The sequence below is a fragment of the Erigeron canadensis genome, chromosome 3 (assembly GCF_010389155.1).
Source record: "Erigeron canadensis isolate Cc75 chromosome 3, C_canadensis_v1, whole genome shotgun sequence".
NCBI lineage: Eukaryota > Viridiplantae > Streptophyta > Magnoliopsida > Asterales > Asteraceae > Erigeron > Erigeron canadensis.
In genome coordinates, this window is record NC_057763.1 from 30,538,379 (window position 1) to 30,553,600 (window position 15,222).

General features: G+C 32.7%; 3 protein-coding genes across 3 annotated transcripts; all 3 read right to left on the reverse strand.

The window, feature by feature from the left end:
- Positions 1–251: 251 nt before the first annotated feature.
- LOC122591887 (uncharacterized GPI-anchored protein At1g61900-like) lies at positions 252–5,726 on the reverse strand. Its single transcript, XM_043764114.1, has 10 exons — positions 5,693–5,726; positions 5,165–5,347; positions 4,256–4,861; positions 3,897–4,142; positions 3,757–3,768; positions 3,228–3,374; positions 3,076–3,120; positions 2,955–2,989; positions 810–849; positions 252–319 (listed from the first exon to the last, which is right to left on the reverse strand). Exons 1-10 carry the CDS (start codon positions 5,724–5,726, stop codon positions 252–254), a joined length of 1,416 nt encoding a protein of 471 aa, XP_043620049.1.
- Positions 5,727–6,638: 912 nt separating this feature from the next.
- On the reverse strand, positions 6,639–8,722 carry LOC122591888 (taxadiene 5-alpha hydroxylase-like). Its single transcript, XM_043764115.1, has 4 exons — positions 8,237–8,722; positions 7,699–8,146; positions 7,357–7,544; positions 6,639–6,947 (listed from the first exon to the last, which is right to left on the reverse strand). The coding sequence occupies exons 1-4, from the start codon at positions 8,720–8,722 to the stop codon at positions 6,639–6,641; spliced, it is 1,431 nt and encodes a 476-aa protein (XP_043620050.1).
- A 2,663-nt stretch (positions 8,723–11,385) lies between these two features.
- LOC122594408 (cytochrome P450 716B1-like) lies at positions 11,386–14,144 on the reverse strand. Its single transcript, XM_043766871.1, has 4 exons — positions 13,659–14,144; positions 12,585–13,032; positions 12,119–12,306; positions 11,386–12,022 (listed from the first exon to the last, which is right to left on the reverse strand). The coding sequence occupies exons 1-4, from the start codon at positions 14,142–14,144 to the stop codon at positions 11,699–11,701; spliced, it is 1,446 nt and encodes a 481-aa protein (XP_043622806.1). The 3' UTR covers positions 11,386–11,698.
- Between the last annotated feature and the right edge of the window lie 1,078 nt (positions 14,145–15,222).

Below are 15,222 nucleotides of genomic sequence, written 5' to 3' on the forward strand. Positions count from 1 at the left end.
TATTAAATTTAGGAAATAAAAAAAACATATAAATAAGTTATATATTAGATGGTAAGTAAAAATTAATTAGGAATTTTAATTCGATTTAATTAAGGATATTTAAAAAGACACTTGTCGTTTAAGTAATACGCCATATGTCAATCAACTAATACTTCAATCATGTTTTAGTATATTGATAATATACATATAATACCTAATGAATTTAATCACATTTACATTACCCCCATTAAATTAAATCAATTACTTTTAAATTAATAAACACATCGCTGGTCACCAACTCCAGTACTTCCCGTTATTATCACCACATTACGCAGGTTCCCTATCGTAAAATAATAAAAGATACTATGTGTTAGTATCAATGGATGCTTATGTTTATATATGTTACGAGTATTATTTTCCTATAGTTAGGGTGCGTTTGGTTCACGGAATGTTTTTGGAAGGAATAGAATCTTTCAAAGGAATTGGAATCTGAAGAAAAAGAATTTGACGGAATATTTTTGATTTTTTGAAGATTCAAGTGAGGGACGGAATGAGATTCCTTCCCCCATCCCAAAGGAATGGAGATTCCATCAAATGAGAGAATGTTAACATTCCAACGGAATGTGATTCCTCCATCTTTAACCAACCAAACACACTAAGGAATGGAATTCAATTCCAATTCCATCAGATTCCATCAAATTCTGTGAACCAAACGCGACCTTAGTGTATCAAGATTCGTTAACTTAAACATCATCGTGAGGGGGTGGGGGGGGGGGGGGTAACTTGTCTTGTTAACTTAAAATTCAAAATAAATAATCTTACTCCAATACATGATTTGAGGTTTAATAAAATTAAAAACAAAATTACTATCTAATATTCTCTTTGTCTCATTTTAATTGTCCAAATTTACCATTTAGATCTTTTTCTTTTAAATTTGACTGTAAATAATTTTGTTTGTGTATATAACAATTAATACAAAATATATGAATGGTTTGAAATTTTAACGTATTTTCTATTAATATAAGTTTCATCAACTACTATATAATACAATAAGTTAAAATTTAAATAAAAATACTTTAAATCAAAAAGACATTTAAAAAAAAACGAAAAATGTACTTTTAACTGTGCTACCTAATAATTTTTTATTTATCTTTTTGTATTCTTGTTTCAAGACGCAATACGTACCTAATGTCTTATGATTTTCAAATTCATTAGGACCAAATGGAAATAAAATAATAATAAGAGTATTTTATAATCGCCAAAAAGGTTGACTTACGATAAATATTATTTTACGTCGAATTCATGATTTAAGGTTTTATAAAATCGAATAAGAATCGAATCGAAATTATTACTATTACTTTAACCGCAATTATGTTTTTAAACCTTTTAAAATTCATGATGACCGGCCAAAATGGAACCGACAGTTGGTCTGTACTTGACTTTAAGAATAGTTTTAAGGTGAGGATTACCTAAAGGTTTTTAACTTCACTAGTTAATTAGGAAAATCCGAACCTTTAAATTAACTCAAAGGTTAAAATTAAAAGATTAACTTTAGATTTTGACTTCTAACTTTCAAGGGTCGGAATTTTTTAACTTGACCCTCAAGTTAATTTCAACTTAAGAGGATCTCCACCCATAGTTTCATTACCGCCACCGCTTTGTTTGAATTTGCAAAAATAAAAAAAAAGAATAAAAGATTATAGACTAAATTACATTTTTGGTCCCTCTATTATCATCCAATTTGTAGACGCTATCTAAATACATTTATTGTTGCAAACATGATCCAATTTCTAGCTTTTGGTTGTAAGCTCACTCTAAAAAATAACATAGGTGATTTTAAACCGTTAAGTGCCTCATGTTATCATTTTCACAAAAAAAAAATAAAAAAAATAATGGCACCGGAATGTAATCATCTGTGCCAAAATGGTTATGTTGTGTAATGACCAATTAAGTGGTTCAATCAATGTAAAGAACATGTAAATTTTGTTCAAACAATGTAAAATATGTAAGGACCTTACATTGTTTGAACAAAAAAAATACATAAGTTCTTATATTGATTGACCCAAATAAAAATGTCCTTACATTGATTGAGCAAAATTGATAGGTATTTACAGTGAATGAATGTCCTAGTAGGTCACTACACTACATAAGTACATAACCATTTTAGCGTAGTTGATTACACCCCGATGTTATTATCCCCGAAAACAAAGACCCTTCTTACAAACGGAGGTAACACTTGTATGTATTTCTTATTTATTTTTTCTTAGAAAAAAAATATAAATATACAATTCAAAATTTAAAAAAATTACATTGTACCAAAATAGAAATGGGGAAGCAGACCCACTGCCCCCCATAATAACTCCGTCCATGTGTGGAGGGGGTTTTCTTGACCAAGACGCCCCCAGGGCGGTGTAGCTGGCCTCAGAGGGGTGTCTCGGGCGTCGAATGGGTGAGGGAATGCCTCACTCCTATTAGTCTGTTGTTACACCTTTTTATATAATTTGACACAAACATATAGTGGCATGAGGTAATACTAATTACAAAGAACTAACTATTCTGATTATTAATATTATTTTCGATCATAAACCTATGAAGATTGTCACTTGATACATAGATGAATGTGCAGTAAGCCAGTAACTATCCAAAATAGCCTGTAACCATAGGATAATTTGATCTTCACTTACATATATATTCGCGAATGCTACAATTTGAATGAAGCAGTCGAATTCTATACTCTATCAATGAATCGCGTCAACTTTGTTGTTGTCATGCAATACAGATCAACAACAGGCTTTGGTTTCCAACTGCGTAAGCACTATAAAACACTATGTGAGTTCAGACTCCACATACCATGTAGTATCCACTGTTTCGATGTTTTTTGCCCAAATTAACGTGATTCATATGTTGCCTTTTTGGAGTGACTTCAAGTAGTATATTTAGCGCAGTAATTGTTGTCAGATGAACAAGTTGAGTGCCAATAAAGTTGAAATGAAAAGAGTACTCCGCAGCCCTTTGAAAATTGGTAAATCAAGAATTAATAAAAAGATAAGAAATTACAGTAGTTCTTTGATTAAAAAGAAAAATAAATAAGCTCACCCCTCTGATCAGATGCGGCTTTAGGAAGTGCTGGCAGCTCTGTGCCTATCATTTGGATAAACCATGGAAATCATATTAGTGGAACGTTAGGAAATATAGCGTTTTATTTAGATGTTCGTTTGATGAAAGAAGTTTTATGATACTAAGCCTACTTATATCAGTAGAAGGAGCGGGAGAATAAGCGTTAGCTGAAGGCCATGGAGCTGCAACATTGTCATTAAGGTCACATTTGAAGCCGATCCCAGAACTTTCATCATATATCACGTCAATAGGCAAGCTTGGAAATAGGCAGCCCGAGTCTGAACAAAACGATTACCAGGGGTTATATTAGACTGCATAATGATTACCATAAGTAGTTTGAATTACTTCTGACAAATGGTGGCAAAATGGGCGGGTTAGACGGGTTGGTCAAAACATGTAATCTTTGCACCAGTCAGGGAAGGTTGACAGGAAACCCTTTTGCCCAAACAATAATATTAGACTAAATTTTTAATAAAGAAACATAATAGAGTGTATACATAGGAAGTACAATTATAGTGACTTTGGACGTTTTGACCCGTGTCAGTTAACCCACCCATTTTGCCACCATTTGAGTCGTTATAAGTATTTCGTGCTTAGATACATTATAATTGGAAAAATCAAAACTTATGCACATTATAATTGGAAAAATCAATGTTGTACCTTGTGATCCAACTGTTGTATAGCAAGTAGCAATTCCACGACAGATAACACCAGATCGTCATACCACCACCTATGAATTTGTTAAAGTGCTCCATAGTTGCAGTGAAACATATAATCTTGAGGGTAGAAGCAAAACTAACCTTGGAGAGAGAAATCTTTGAGTTTTATGCGACAAATGTCATATAAATTGGCGGTGACATTAGCTTTTTGCAAATTTGCTCCAAGAGAAGCAGCACAAGTGAAGGCTTGCAAGTTTGTAATGAAGCTTTGTTCTTGCAATAGAGTAATGTAGCTCCCCATGGCCTCACAACATGCCTTCTGATTACCAACTATATTTCCACATTCTTTCGAAACATTCCTCACGTCAGGAAAGACAAGCGGACAAACTATAGACATGGAGGGATATATTTGTTAGAAAGAGGAGAATGATCGAATGACTAGACGGTTTTTACATAAATGTGTAGTACTAGGGTAATGATTCAAGGTTACAAGACATTACCTTTGTTGACCCTGCAACTAGATATTCCTCTTAATGCTAAACTTGCAGAAGTGGGATCAAGTTTACTTGCCAGCCATCGAAGCACAATCTTCTTACAATCGTCAATCATAGCAAGTCGAACATTTGGTATAGAAGCACCAACCATATCCGGCATATCTAGATTTTTTGAAGCAATCTTCACAGCAGCATCCATTATGGAACTCTGACAAACTTTATGGCGACATTCTTCCACAGGATCAATCTTTTCACACGATTTAATAATTTTAGGGATGTTAATGGTTTTTTCAATTTCAGTAACATTTACTACAGGGCAAGAAGCCCGGGTTATGCTTGATGGATGGATTTTGCATATTTTTAGAAGGTTTTCGTTGGAACCTTGGGCTTCTAAAATTTGTGATATGTCTGCGAGGCAATCCTTGGCGTGAGTTTCGTTAATCCCAAGAGTCCCAGAAGAGACACTATATTGGCCTACAAGGATCTTTATTGTTGCATCTAGCTGAGGACAACATACTACGTTCGCTAGATATGGAGCTAGGGAACCCCAACAATCTATTGCTGTTGTGGTTAACACATTTTCGGCATTTGAAAAGTTCAATGGGCACTTTCCTAAAATGTCAAAAAAATTGAAAATTTTAGATTAGAGACCAACTTGATACACCCAAATTTCTGAACCAAAATTTTGTAGTTTAAAGACAAAGCACTACCACTCCATTTATTTCACCTTATTAAAAGACAAATATCAACACATTCACATATATTTACATGTTATTGTCCAACACGGGACTAGAAACCACAACCTGTTTATTGATGGGTCATCTCGAATACTAGTAGGTCCCATTAGTACTTATCCTACTTTTCTTTTTTGTAATATAAGCAATTGATTCTATGATAAGAGGGAGGTGTAGATACCCGATAAAATTGGCACCCCAACATTGATATATGGCATCAAAGGTGAAGGCGCGATTAGGGGCAGAACGGGTTGAGAATCCAATGGCGGTGACTCACTAGGCGTCTGAGAATCCTTAACATTTAGCCGTGGTGGCTCAACACTAGCTAGTACCCGAAAAGGGGTACTATCTAACCCGGATATATCTGCATCCAAGTAAACGATTATGAAAATCCAAACTCGTAAAATAAGCTATGCACCAAAGCTAACCCGTTTAACGAAAAACATCAATGGGTCATTTCATTGCTTACCGAAAAGTATTAGCAGCAATGTGAATCGGAGCATTAGGCAGTGAAAACTACTGGTACGACTCAACATGTCAAATGATCAGCAAGTTACACTAGGAAATTCAAGATTTCGAAATGCATGAAGGACTACAAATCATGTGTGTTATATTGAGATGGCAAATGAGTGTTTGTTGTTTGTTTGTTTGTTTCACACGGAAGGGAATCAAAGGAGGGAAAAGTAAGTGGGTCAATGACTTCAAATACAAGGATGGGTCACGTGCAACGCGTATGCCGCCATTCCTGCCGAAATTCAGTGAAGCCCATATTTTGCTGATTTTGATTCCATATGATTGTATCGCCCATGGGTCCACGTACGGTCTGTTAAATAATTTCTTGTGATAATTAGTTGTTCAATTTGTCAAACTATTTGTTAACTTTCTTAAATAAATAGTTTAAGAGGCACAAGAAATTAAAATAGTTGAAGACCGTCATGAAAAATTGAATAAAAGTAAAGTAAAACCTATATATATATGTTAATAACGTTAAGACCAAAATATTTTATTAATTTAACGAGTTAATTTACTTTGACTCCTTTAAGTGAGTTGGACAAATTTTTAATTTTATTGAGTTAACCTCATTTGTTTACCGCGTTTTTATCAAATTACATTGTACCTTTTGTTTTGATTTTCACTATTTAATTAATATTATTAGGTTTTCTCAATGTTGTAAGTGTAATCCAAGATATCAAAGTTAGACAAATATATATAACTTAACATTCTATAAATTGTCAATTAGTTAAGATAATAGTTATGTGAACCATTTATATTGTGCACCTTGAAAAAAAATAATATTATTCTAAGGCGAAAAGAGTGTAGAAGTCAGAAACAAATAATACCGATATTTTTGGAAAGTTTGACGGGTGTAATTAGGGGTGTTGTTCGATCGGATGGGTTACACAGATTTTGAATTATTTCGATCAAATTATTCAGATTTGACCTATCATAAGTTCATTCAAAATCTATATATGTGCACCCAAGGGTTACACCTAAATAGCAAGTTATTTTTTCTCCCTTTATTTTTCGTAGCGGATACATAAACAAGCCGGCCTATCATTGTTATGTAGATATAAATACGAAAAAGTAACACATTCATTCTAATGGTAGTTATCTGTTGAAGACAGGAAATCATGGTTTCATTGTTACATAATTTACTAGTCTCTTTCTATTGGCTTTAATTGAACCTTCATCCCTTGATCAAACTCTGGCATCGGGATTCTTTTAAACGATGCGTCTTTGTTAACAAGCTCCCACTTGAACATCGTCACCAAGCGATGAATCATAACTAAAGTTTCCATTTTTGCAAGTTCAAAACCAGGACACATCCTTGGCCCAGCTCCAAATGGCAACAAACTGAAAGGTGGTGGTGATGGTGCATTCTTCTCAAAACGGGTCGGATCAAACATGGTTGGGTTTTGGAAAATGCTATCATCATTATGCGTCATTGACGATGAAAGCATCACCTGAAAACGTACACATCATGAAATATCTAGTAAGCAATTTAATTTTTAATATGAATAATGTTATGTATATAGGGATTAGTTTCCTAGAATGTAACTATCTTTGACCGAATGTCTATAGTAGGAAAAAACTAAAGTTATGTGTATTGTATGTAAGCAACTTGAAAAAATGTTTATTGTATGTAAGAAAACATACGTGGCAACCATATACAGGTGTCACTTGTCAGATTGTAATTGGTTGAAACGAAATTCTTACATACAATAAACATTATTTCAAAGTTGTTTACATACAATACACACAGCTTTAGTTATTTCCTATTATAGACATTCGTTCAAAGTTTCTTACATTCGAGGGAACTAATCCCTATGTATATATCCAAAAAAGTTTTGGTTTATCATTGGTTTGACATACTTGCCATCCTTTGGGGATAATGTATCCTCCGTACTCAAAATCTTGGGCTGCTCGTCGAATTGTTAAAATCACAGGAGGGTGTATTCTAAGTGTCTCGGAAGCTACTCTCCATGTGTATTTCATCTGAGTAAGGTCTTCCCATGTCAAAGCTTCCCCTGGTGCTTTACGCTTGGATATTTCTTCTTGTTCTGAAATCATCTCATTTATGTAATTAAATTCAATCAAATCAATGGATTACGATTTTGTTGGTCTTAATTAGATGTGCATACATATAGTAACTTGTGGCCCACAAGTTACTTTTGTAGTGATTATTATTGCACAAATGATATATAATTACCATACCTTCGGATATCTTAGAGTAAATAGATTCATCGTTAGCCAAAAGTCTCATCAACAGTGTAAGCAGAATGGATGTAGTATCATATCCTGCACCCATAACAACCATGATGTTGTCAATGATCTCCTCATCAGACATCATTGTCGAGCTATCATCGTTTTTACTCTGAAGCAACGAAGCAATAAGATCTTTATGAGGATTAGCTTGTTGTTTTTGCTCTTTGAGTGCTTCTCGTTTCTCATTTATAAGATCTTCAAGCATTGTTACTAGTTTCTTCCTCGCTTTAAGTCCACGGCCAAATTTAGTAAAAGGCAAGTTGACCGGAATTCCAAGCATACTTTTGATCAGATCTTGAAAAAGTGGTAGACAACGGTCTCGTTTAGGTCCTCTTTCGATCCCAATGAGAAGTGAACAAATTACGTTGAAGGTTAAGTTCCTAATCAAGGGTTGCACCTATATACCATACATAATAGAAAAGCCTAATGTTAATCAATGTGATCATTCTTACTAAAGTAGTAATAAACTAATACGAGTAATATTTACCTGGACCTCATTTTTACCACGCCAATGCGTCTCCAAGTGGTTTTGGATTTCTTCATCTACTTTTGCAACATATTGCTTCAAAACATCAGGCTTCAAGAAAGAAACCAAGGCGCCTCTAACTCGTTTGTGATCATCACCCGTCAATTCGATTATATTACGAGTACCCATGATCCTACTAATAGATGGTGGCTGTTTGTTGGTGAGTATGTTTCCATCACAAGTGTATACAAACTTATTTGCCGCTATACCATGTAAAACAACTGTTGGATATCCAAATAGTCTGGTTTTCCAAATTGGACCATGTTTAGCAATTCTTTTTTTGATCCATTCTTCGACCTCGTCGGATTTCAAAGCTTTTAGAAGATCAAAGCTTTGACCTATCAAAGGAAGTCCCAACGAACCAGGGGGTAATCGACCGGAATATTTCTTGCCTCGTGAAAAAAAGTATACATAAAGGAAAATTGACACCAAAAATAAGTATAACATTGTGAGCACCTTAGCTTCCATGGCTAGAAACTTAAAGTTGGATTAAGAGTTAGAGTGAAGTCCTTTATCAACAATATTGTTAATAGTAATTAATGTTGTCTATTATGTCTTGGATTAATTGCCGGATTGGCATGCATAACGACATCATCCATCCATATATGATAAAAAGATCATTTTCCATATTCTTTTTATATGTTGAATGATTTAGGATACATGATTAGAGTTGTATATATTAAATTATTTTTGTTTTATTGTACATCGGAGCATCGGACTTATCGAAGTAGATGCTTAAAGATACATACCATACAAGTATATATATACAACAATAGAGAACAAAACTACAATATTGTTGTTAGCAAGTAATGTAAAATAATCTTGTATATTAATTTCTTGGTAAGTTTTATTAGTTAAACATACATACCATATACAAGTTCAATCTTATTTTAGGACATGGTAAGTGCAGGCTTAAAAGCGACCATGTTCTTGAGGAGGGTTACCATTTAATTGAAGGCCAAATGCTTGATGAAGTTTCTTGAAATAATTAAGAAATTAATGTTGCCATTGCCCAGTGGTTAATTAATTTTTCATTTTGTGTTTTTTTAATTTCACATGCAAATGTGGTGAGCGACATTTAACAACGCTATATTCATCTACACATGGAAGGGCGAACCTTTTAGAGCATTACCAGGATTCAAATTCTGCATGGACGTACTAAAGTTGAGATTGTTAGCCATTTATTTGTTTTACCTTTCAATTTTTTTTAAAGAAAATAATGTTTTCTGAGCAGGGATGGACAGGTTGTCGATGAAGTACTTTCGATGCATCATTTTATCTAGTATTAAATTAAATTAAAGGTTATTTGTCATTTGAAATATGTGTTTACAAAGTATAATTGTATTCCTTTTTTCTTTATTATTACATAATCAAGTTGTTGATGAAGTATATATATTAACTTTATTTTTTTAGGGTTTAGTGTCTGTAGGTGTAAGTAATTTTTACACTTTTTCTATTGTATGAATGCATTTTTTATTTGGTTCATTGTATGTAATTAATCCGCTAAATTGAACAATTAATGTAAAAAGGTATACATGGCAAACATAGAGAATGAGAGAATTTCATGTCATCTGACAAATTATAATAGACTGATTATCTAAAAAATTTATTAAGTTTTCATTATTATGATAAGAGTAAGATTTTCTACGACTTAACTTCCTTCATAAACTTTCACTCGTTTCTGCATCAATATTTAAAGGATGCACCATTGGACAAGATGATTCCTTCTTAACTAATTATTAAGAGCATAAATCAACGACAACTTTACCAGAATAACCAATTAAGAAAACCAATTTCATAAAATGTCTTAGTTCTCACCAAACCCTAACAAACTTAATAAAGAATATTACTCAACCATACAACCCTTTATTCCCAGCATAAACTATTCTTCTGCCACATTTCTATAAATACATATTTACGCCCATTAGAAAACATAATGCATATCTCTTAGGGCATGATTATTTTTTAAAGAAATAGTATTTGTCAAAATTATTAGAATTTAAAGAAATGAAATTCGATGATTTTTTGTTTTTTTGAGAGGTTTGATGATTTAAGTAATGAATGGAATAAAATTACTTCCACCACCCCAAGGAATAGAGAGTTCATCAAATGACGGAATGTTTACATTATAATGGAATAAGATTCCTTCATCTTTAAATAACCAAACATACTAAGAAATCAAATTCAATTTCAAGTCCTTCAGATTCCATCAAAATCTGTGAACCAAACGTGATCTTAGATCTTTCAGTTTGCCGTATAAGGCAGAATACATTTATTCACATAAATCATAAATAATATCTTTGATAACACATATAAACCCTAATAATTCATTCTAGATTGTTCATAACTAGTTTTATACCCCGGGCGTTGCCCAGAAAACATAACGATACTTAAAATCTGCTACGTATATAAGACCGGTGATCAATACATAATGATAAACGCACATTACAATAGCGTATCATAAAGGTAAAAAAAAGTCTTGTGGAAAGTATTTAAAAGATAACGTTTTTTGCATAACATAAATATTACACTATAAGTTATACTCACCCCTTGGTCTCTGATTAACTGGTCGTTGACCATAGGTATGCACCACCCTACTTATTTTGTTATAGAGTTTACTTACATTTGTTAGTTGTGGTTCTGGTGTTGGCTTATAAGAAGTATACAACGACATGCAGTTGTTGGTGATTAAAAGAATTAAGATAATATAATATGAGGAAGTAAAAAAAAATCCAAGATAAAGAAGATGTTTAAGTGGCGAAATATAAAAAAGAAAAAAGTTTGTGGGCAAAAGCCAAAAAATGCAAAAATTTAAGGGGCAAAACATAAATAAATCAAAGTTAAAAAATCAAAAGTTGAAAGGGCAAAATATAAAAAGTTAAATTGTGGTCAAAATATAAAAAGTAAAAGTTTAATGTTAAAGAGCTAAAAATTAAAATTAAAAAAAAAAATACTGTAGCTAAAGCTACTTAAATTGTTATATATAAATAATAAAGGATGCTATTTGTACCATTCTTTTTAATTTTCTTACTACTATATACAAGTATTATTGCAGACTATATAAGTATTAATTGCACAAATTTAGTAAAATCATCAAATAATTTGGTACTAATATGAATTCTCATAAATAATTATTCTAGATCAAATTATATCAATCATATATCATCTCACACACACAGACACACATGACATATACTCATATAATACTTTCTACTTATACATTTTTCGCATACTTACAATTATATTACACATTTATTTTCATGCAGGTGGTACATGGGGTCATTCTTTGGGCCCACTGTAACATGAGAGTTTTTACACTCTTTTCTTTCTTTTTTTTCAGTATTTTTCACTCAATATCTTCAACATTTTGAGAACGAGGATCCTCACTAGAGTTTTCACCATGTTATGCAATTACATTTCTTTTTATATGATTTGGTAAAGTTTCTTTTCCATTGGCCTTAATCCAACCTCCAACCCTTTATGGAATTCTGGCATTGGTATTCTTTTGAAGGATTCGTTTTTGCTAAGGAGCTCCCATTTGAAAAGTGTCACCAACCGATGGATCATGGCCAAAGTTTCCATTTTGGCAAGCTCAGTGCCAGGGCACATCCTTGGCCCAGCTCCAAATGGCACCAAACTGAAAGGTGGTGGTGATGGTGCATGTTTCTCAAAACGGGCCGGATCAAATATGGTTGGGTTTTGGAAAATGTTCTCATCATTATGTGTCATGGATGCAGAAAGCATCACCTGAAGATACATCGTGAAAAAATGTGTAAGCAAATTAATATTCTATATGATATTCACCATTCAGATATTCATTGGATTATCAATGATATGACATACTTGCCATCCTTTGGGAATTATGTATCCACCATACTCGATCTCTTGGGCTGCTCGTCGAAAGGTTAGAATCACAGGAGGGTCCATTCTAAGTGTCTCGGAAGCTACTCTCCATGTGTATTTCATCTTCGTAAGGTCTTCCCATGTCAAAGCTTCTCCCGAAAGTTTGCTCTTGGAAATTTCTTCTTGTTCTACAATATCAAATATGTAAACTTTATTGCATAAATGAAATATGATTTACGTACGGGTAACATCTTCATATAACGTGATGTCGGTTAGCTTCAAGCCATTACGGCTAGCTTATTGTTTCCAAAATGCATAAATGGTTACACAAATTATTGTACGTTATACAACTCCTTGGTGATATTGTACCATGTTAATTAAGTGAAATATAATATGTAACCTTAACATAATAATGTGTTTATGTATGTTTAACACATATAAGATTGGGAAAAAAATTCATATATACCTTGAGCTATTTTAGAGTAAATAGATTCGTTATTAGCCAAAAGCCTCGTCAACAATGTGAGTAAAACGGATGTAGTATCATATCCTGCAACCATTACAACGATGATGTTGTCAATGATCTCTTCATCAGACATCATTCTTGAGCTATCATCGTTGTTACTCTGAAGCAACGAAATAATAAGATCTTTATGAGGATTAGCTTGTTGTTTTTGCACTTTCATTGCCTCCTTTTTCTCGTTTATAAGATCTAGAAGCATTGTTACCAATTTCTTTCTCGCTTTGAGTCCTCGACTAAATTGAGTGAATGGTAAGTTGATAGGAATTGCTAGCGTGCTTTCAATCATATCTTGAAACAGTGGTAGCAGCCGCTCTCGCTTGGGTCCTCTTTCGATCCCAAAGAGAAGCGAACAAATTACGTTGAAGGTTAATATCTTAATCAACGGTTGCACCTATACCATATATACAAGACAAACTACACTAATATCAATCAAATAAAACTATGTAGAAGTGATCGAACATGATCAATAATCAAGAAAAACTAACGAATAATGAGAGATAGTCACTTTCATCTAGAACATATGTTAAAACTTAAAATATAAACCATATGCATATTTCAATCATTTGATGTATTGATTATTGAGATGTGATAAATCTACACATACAGTTGTATACTATGCATTATAATATATTCATTTGTTGTATATGGCTAAAAGGTGTCATAAGTTCACCTTGATTATTTGGTTAACATTTGAGGGATACTTTAGATACATTAATGAAAAATATTTCTTTCCTCCCATTTTAATAATACATTTTGATATTTTTGTTTGTATCAAAACAATTGTTTATTATAAAATGTTTGTATATTTATTTTAGAGTATATAACAACATACGAGGAATAATACGTCTCAAACCGTCTCCTTTTAAATTTTCATGTTTGTATTTCAAGGGTTGTTACTAAGTAAATGTCGGCTATCTAATAAGTAACTAACTAAAATTTTATCTATGATAATGTAATGACATATAATACATTTTTGAAACGGTTATTTGATACGAAAGAAGCATAAGAATATTTTACCTGGACTTCATTTTTACCACGCCAATGTGTCTCTAGGTGATGTAGGATTTCTTCATCTACTTTTGCAACATATTGTTTCAAAACATCAATCTTCAAGAACGAAACCAAGGCTCCTCTAACTCGTTTATGATCATCGCCGATCAACTCAATTATGTTACTCGTACCCAGTATCCTACTAATAGACGGTGGTTGTGTGTTGGTGAGTACGTTCCCGTCACAAGTATATACAAACTTATTTGCAGTTACACCATGTAAAACAACAGTTGGATATCCAAAAAGGTTGGCTTTCCAAATAGGACCATGTTTAGCAATTCTTTCTTGCAACCATTCTTGGACTTTGTCATCTTTCAAGGCCTTTAGAAGATCAAAGGATTGGCCTATCAAGGGGACTCCCAAAGAACCAGGTGGAAGTCGACCAGAATATCTCTTACCTTTTGAAAGAAAGTAAAAATAAAGGAAACATGACATCAAGAATAACAATAACATTGTGAGAAACTTTGGTTCCATTGCAAGAAATTTAAAGTTGGGTAAAGACATAAATAAAAATCCTTATTTATAAACTCAAAGTTGATGTGTTTATCTTTTATTGCGATTGGCATCAATGAGATAAGATCCTTTTCTCCTATTTATAGCACATGGTAACCTGTCTACATATACTAGCATTGTTATTGATGAATAACAAAAATAATACTTTATTGATTCCTTCTCATTTTTACCATTTTCTAATGAATATCGAGGAAATTTTTTTTATAAAAAAAGTGTCTTCTTTTGGAACGGGAATTAGTTATGTGTTTTACATTTTTCTCTCATTTTTAGATTAGAGTCTCATTACATAAAACACATCTTACTATATGCCTCTTTTCATATATTCATTTTCAACCTTGAAAAAACCTCGGTTATTTTTAGGAAAACCCTTTGACTCCAATGTGAGGAGAATTTTGCCCACAGCTAGTTTAAAACCCAATACCTCAAAGTCTCAATTTCTCCAAATACCATATGCCTTTAGGACACAAACAATATTATAAAGTGTTAACTTAAATAAAATGTTTCCTTTTAATTAAGGCTAAAATACATGAGCTATATTATTTGATATTGTTAGGTGGAATCGTATTTTTATTTATTTAGCATTTAGCTTACAACTTTTTTTATATAATAAAAATTGTTATATTATTATTAATTAGTATGAAAAACTAACAATATAATTTTATTTTGGGATCTTTGGACAAAGTTTTCTTGATTTATTTATCAATAATCTTAACAAATCTCATGAAGTCATATGGTTCATATTTCAAAAGCAAGATAATCCATCGTACAATAGTTTCTTAATTAATTGGGATAAATTTGGATACCCGAAACCCAGCCCAGCTCAAATAACCCGAACTCTTATTCGGTTTGGGTTACGTGTTAAAGCCCAAATAGCCCAAATAACCCGAACTCGTCTTAAAGCCCAAATAGCCCAAACCGGATTAACCCAGCCAAATAACACCCCTAGTCATGGAAATCAACATATTTTTTTTATACGTTTAATCAACACACCTCTTGAATTAATCGACGTGCATAACCC

Coding starts and splice junctions, on each gene's coding strand:
- LOC122594408 (XM_043766871.1), bottom strand. CDS start 14,144: ATGTTATTGTTATTCTTGATGTCATGTTTCCTTTATTTTTACTTTCTT. Junction 12,307..12,584: donor TTACTCTAAAATAGCTCAAG/GTATATATGAAT, acceptor TTGATATTGTAG/AACAAGAAGAAATTTCCAAG. Junction 12,023..12,118: donor TAATTCCCAAAGGATGGCAA/GTATGTCATATC, acceptor ATGTATCTTCAG/GTGATGCTTTCTGCATCCAT.
- LOC122591887 (XM_043764114.1), bottom strand. CDS start 5,726: ATGGCGGCATACGCGTTGCACGTGACCCATCCTT. Junction 4,862..5,164: donor TGGGGTGCCAATTTTATCGG/GTATCTACACCT, acceptor TTGACATTTTAG/GAAAGTGCCCATTGAACTTT. Junction 850..2,954: donor TTTTCATTTCAACTTTATTG/GCACTCAACTTG, acceptor AGAGAATATTAG/ATAGTAATTTTGTTTTTAAT.
- LOC122591888 (XM_043764115.1), bottom strand. CDS start 8,722: ATGTTATACTTATTTTTGGTGTCAATTTTCCTTTATGTATACTTTTTT. Junction 7,545..7,698: donor TTACTCTAAGATATCCGAAG/GTATGGTAATTA, acceptor AGATGATTTCAG/AACAAGAAGAAATATCCAAG. Junction 6,948..7,356: donor TTATCCCCAAAGGATGGCAA/GTATGTCAAACC, acceptor GTACGTTTTCAG/GTGATGCTTTCATCGTCAAT.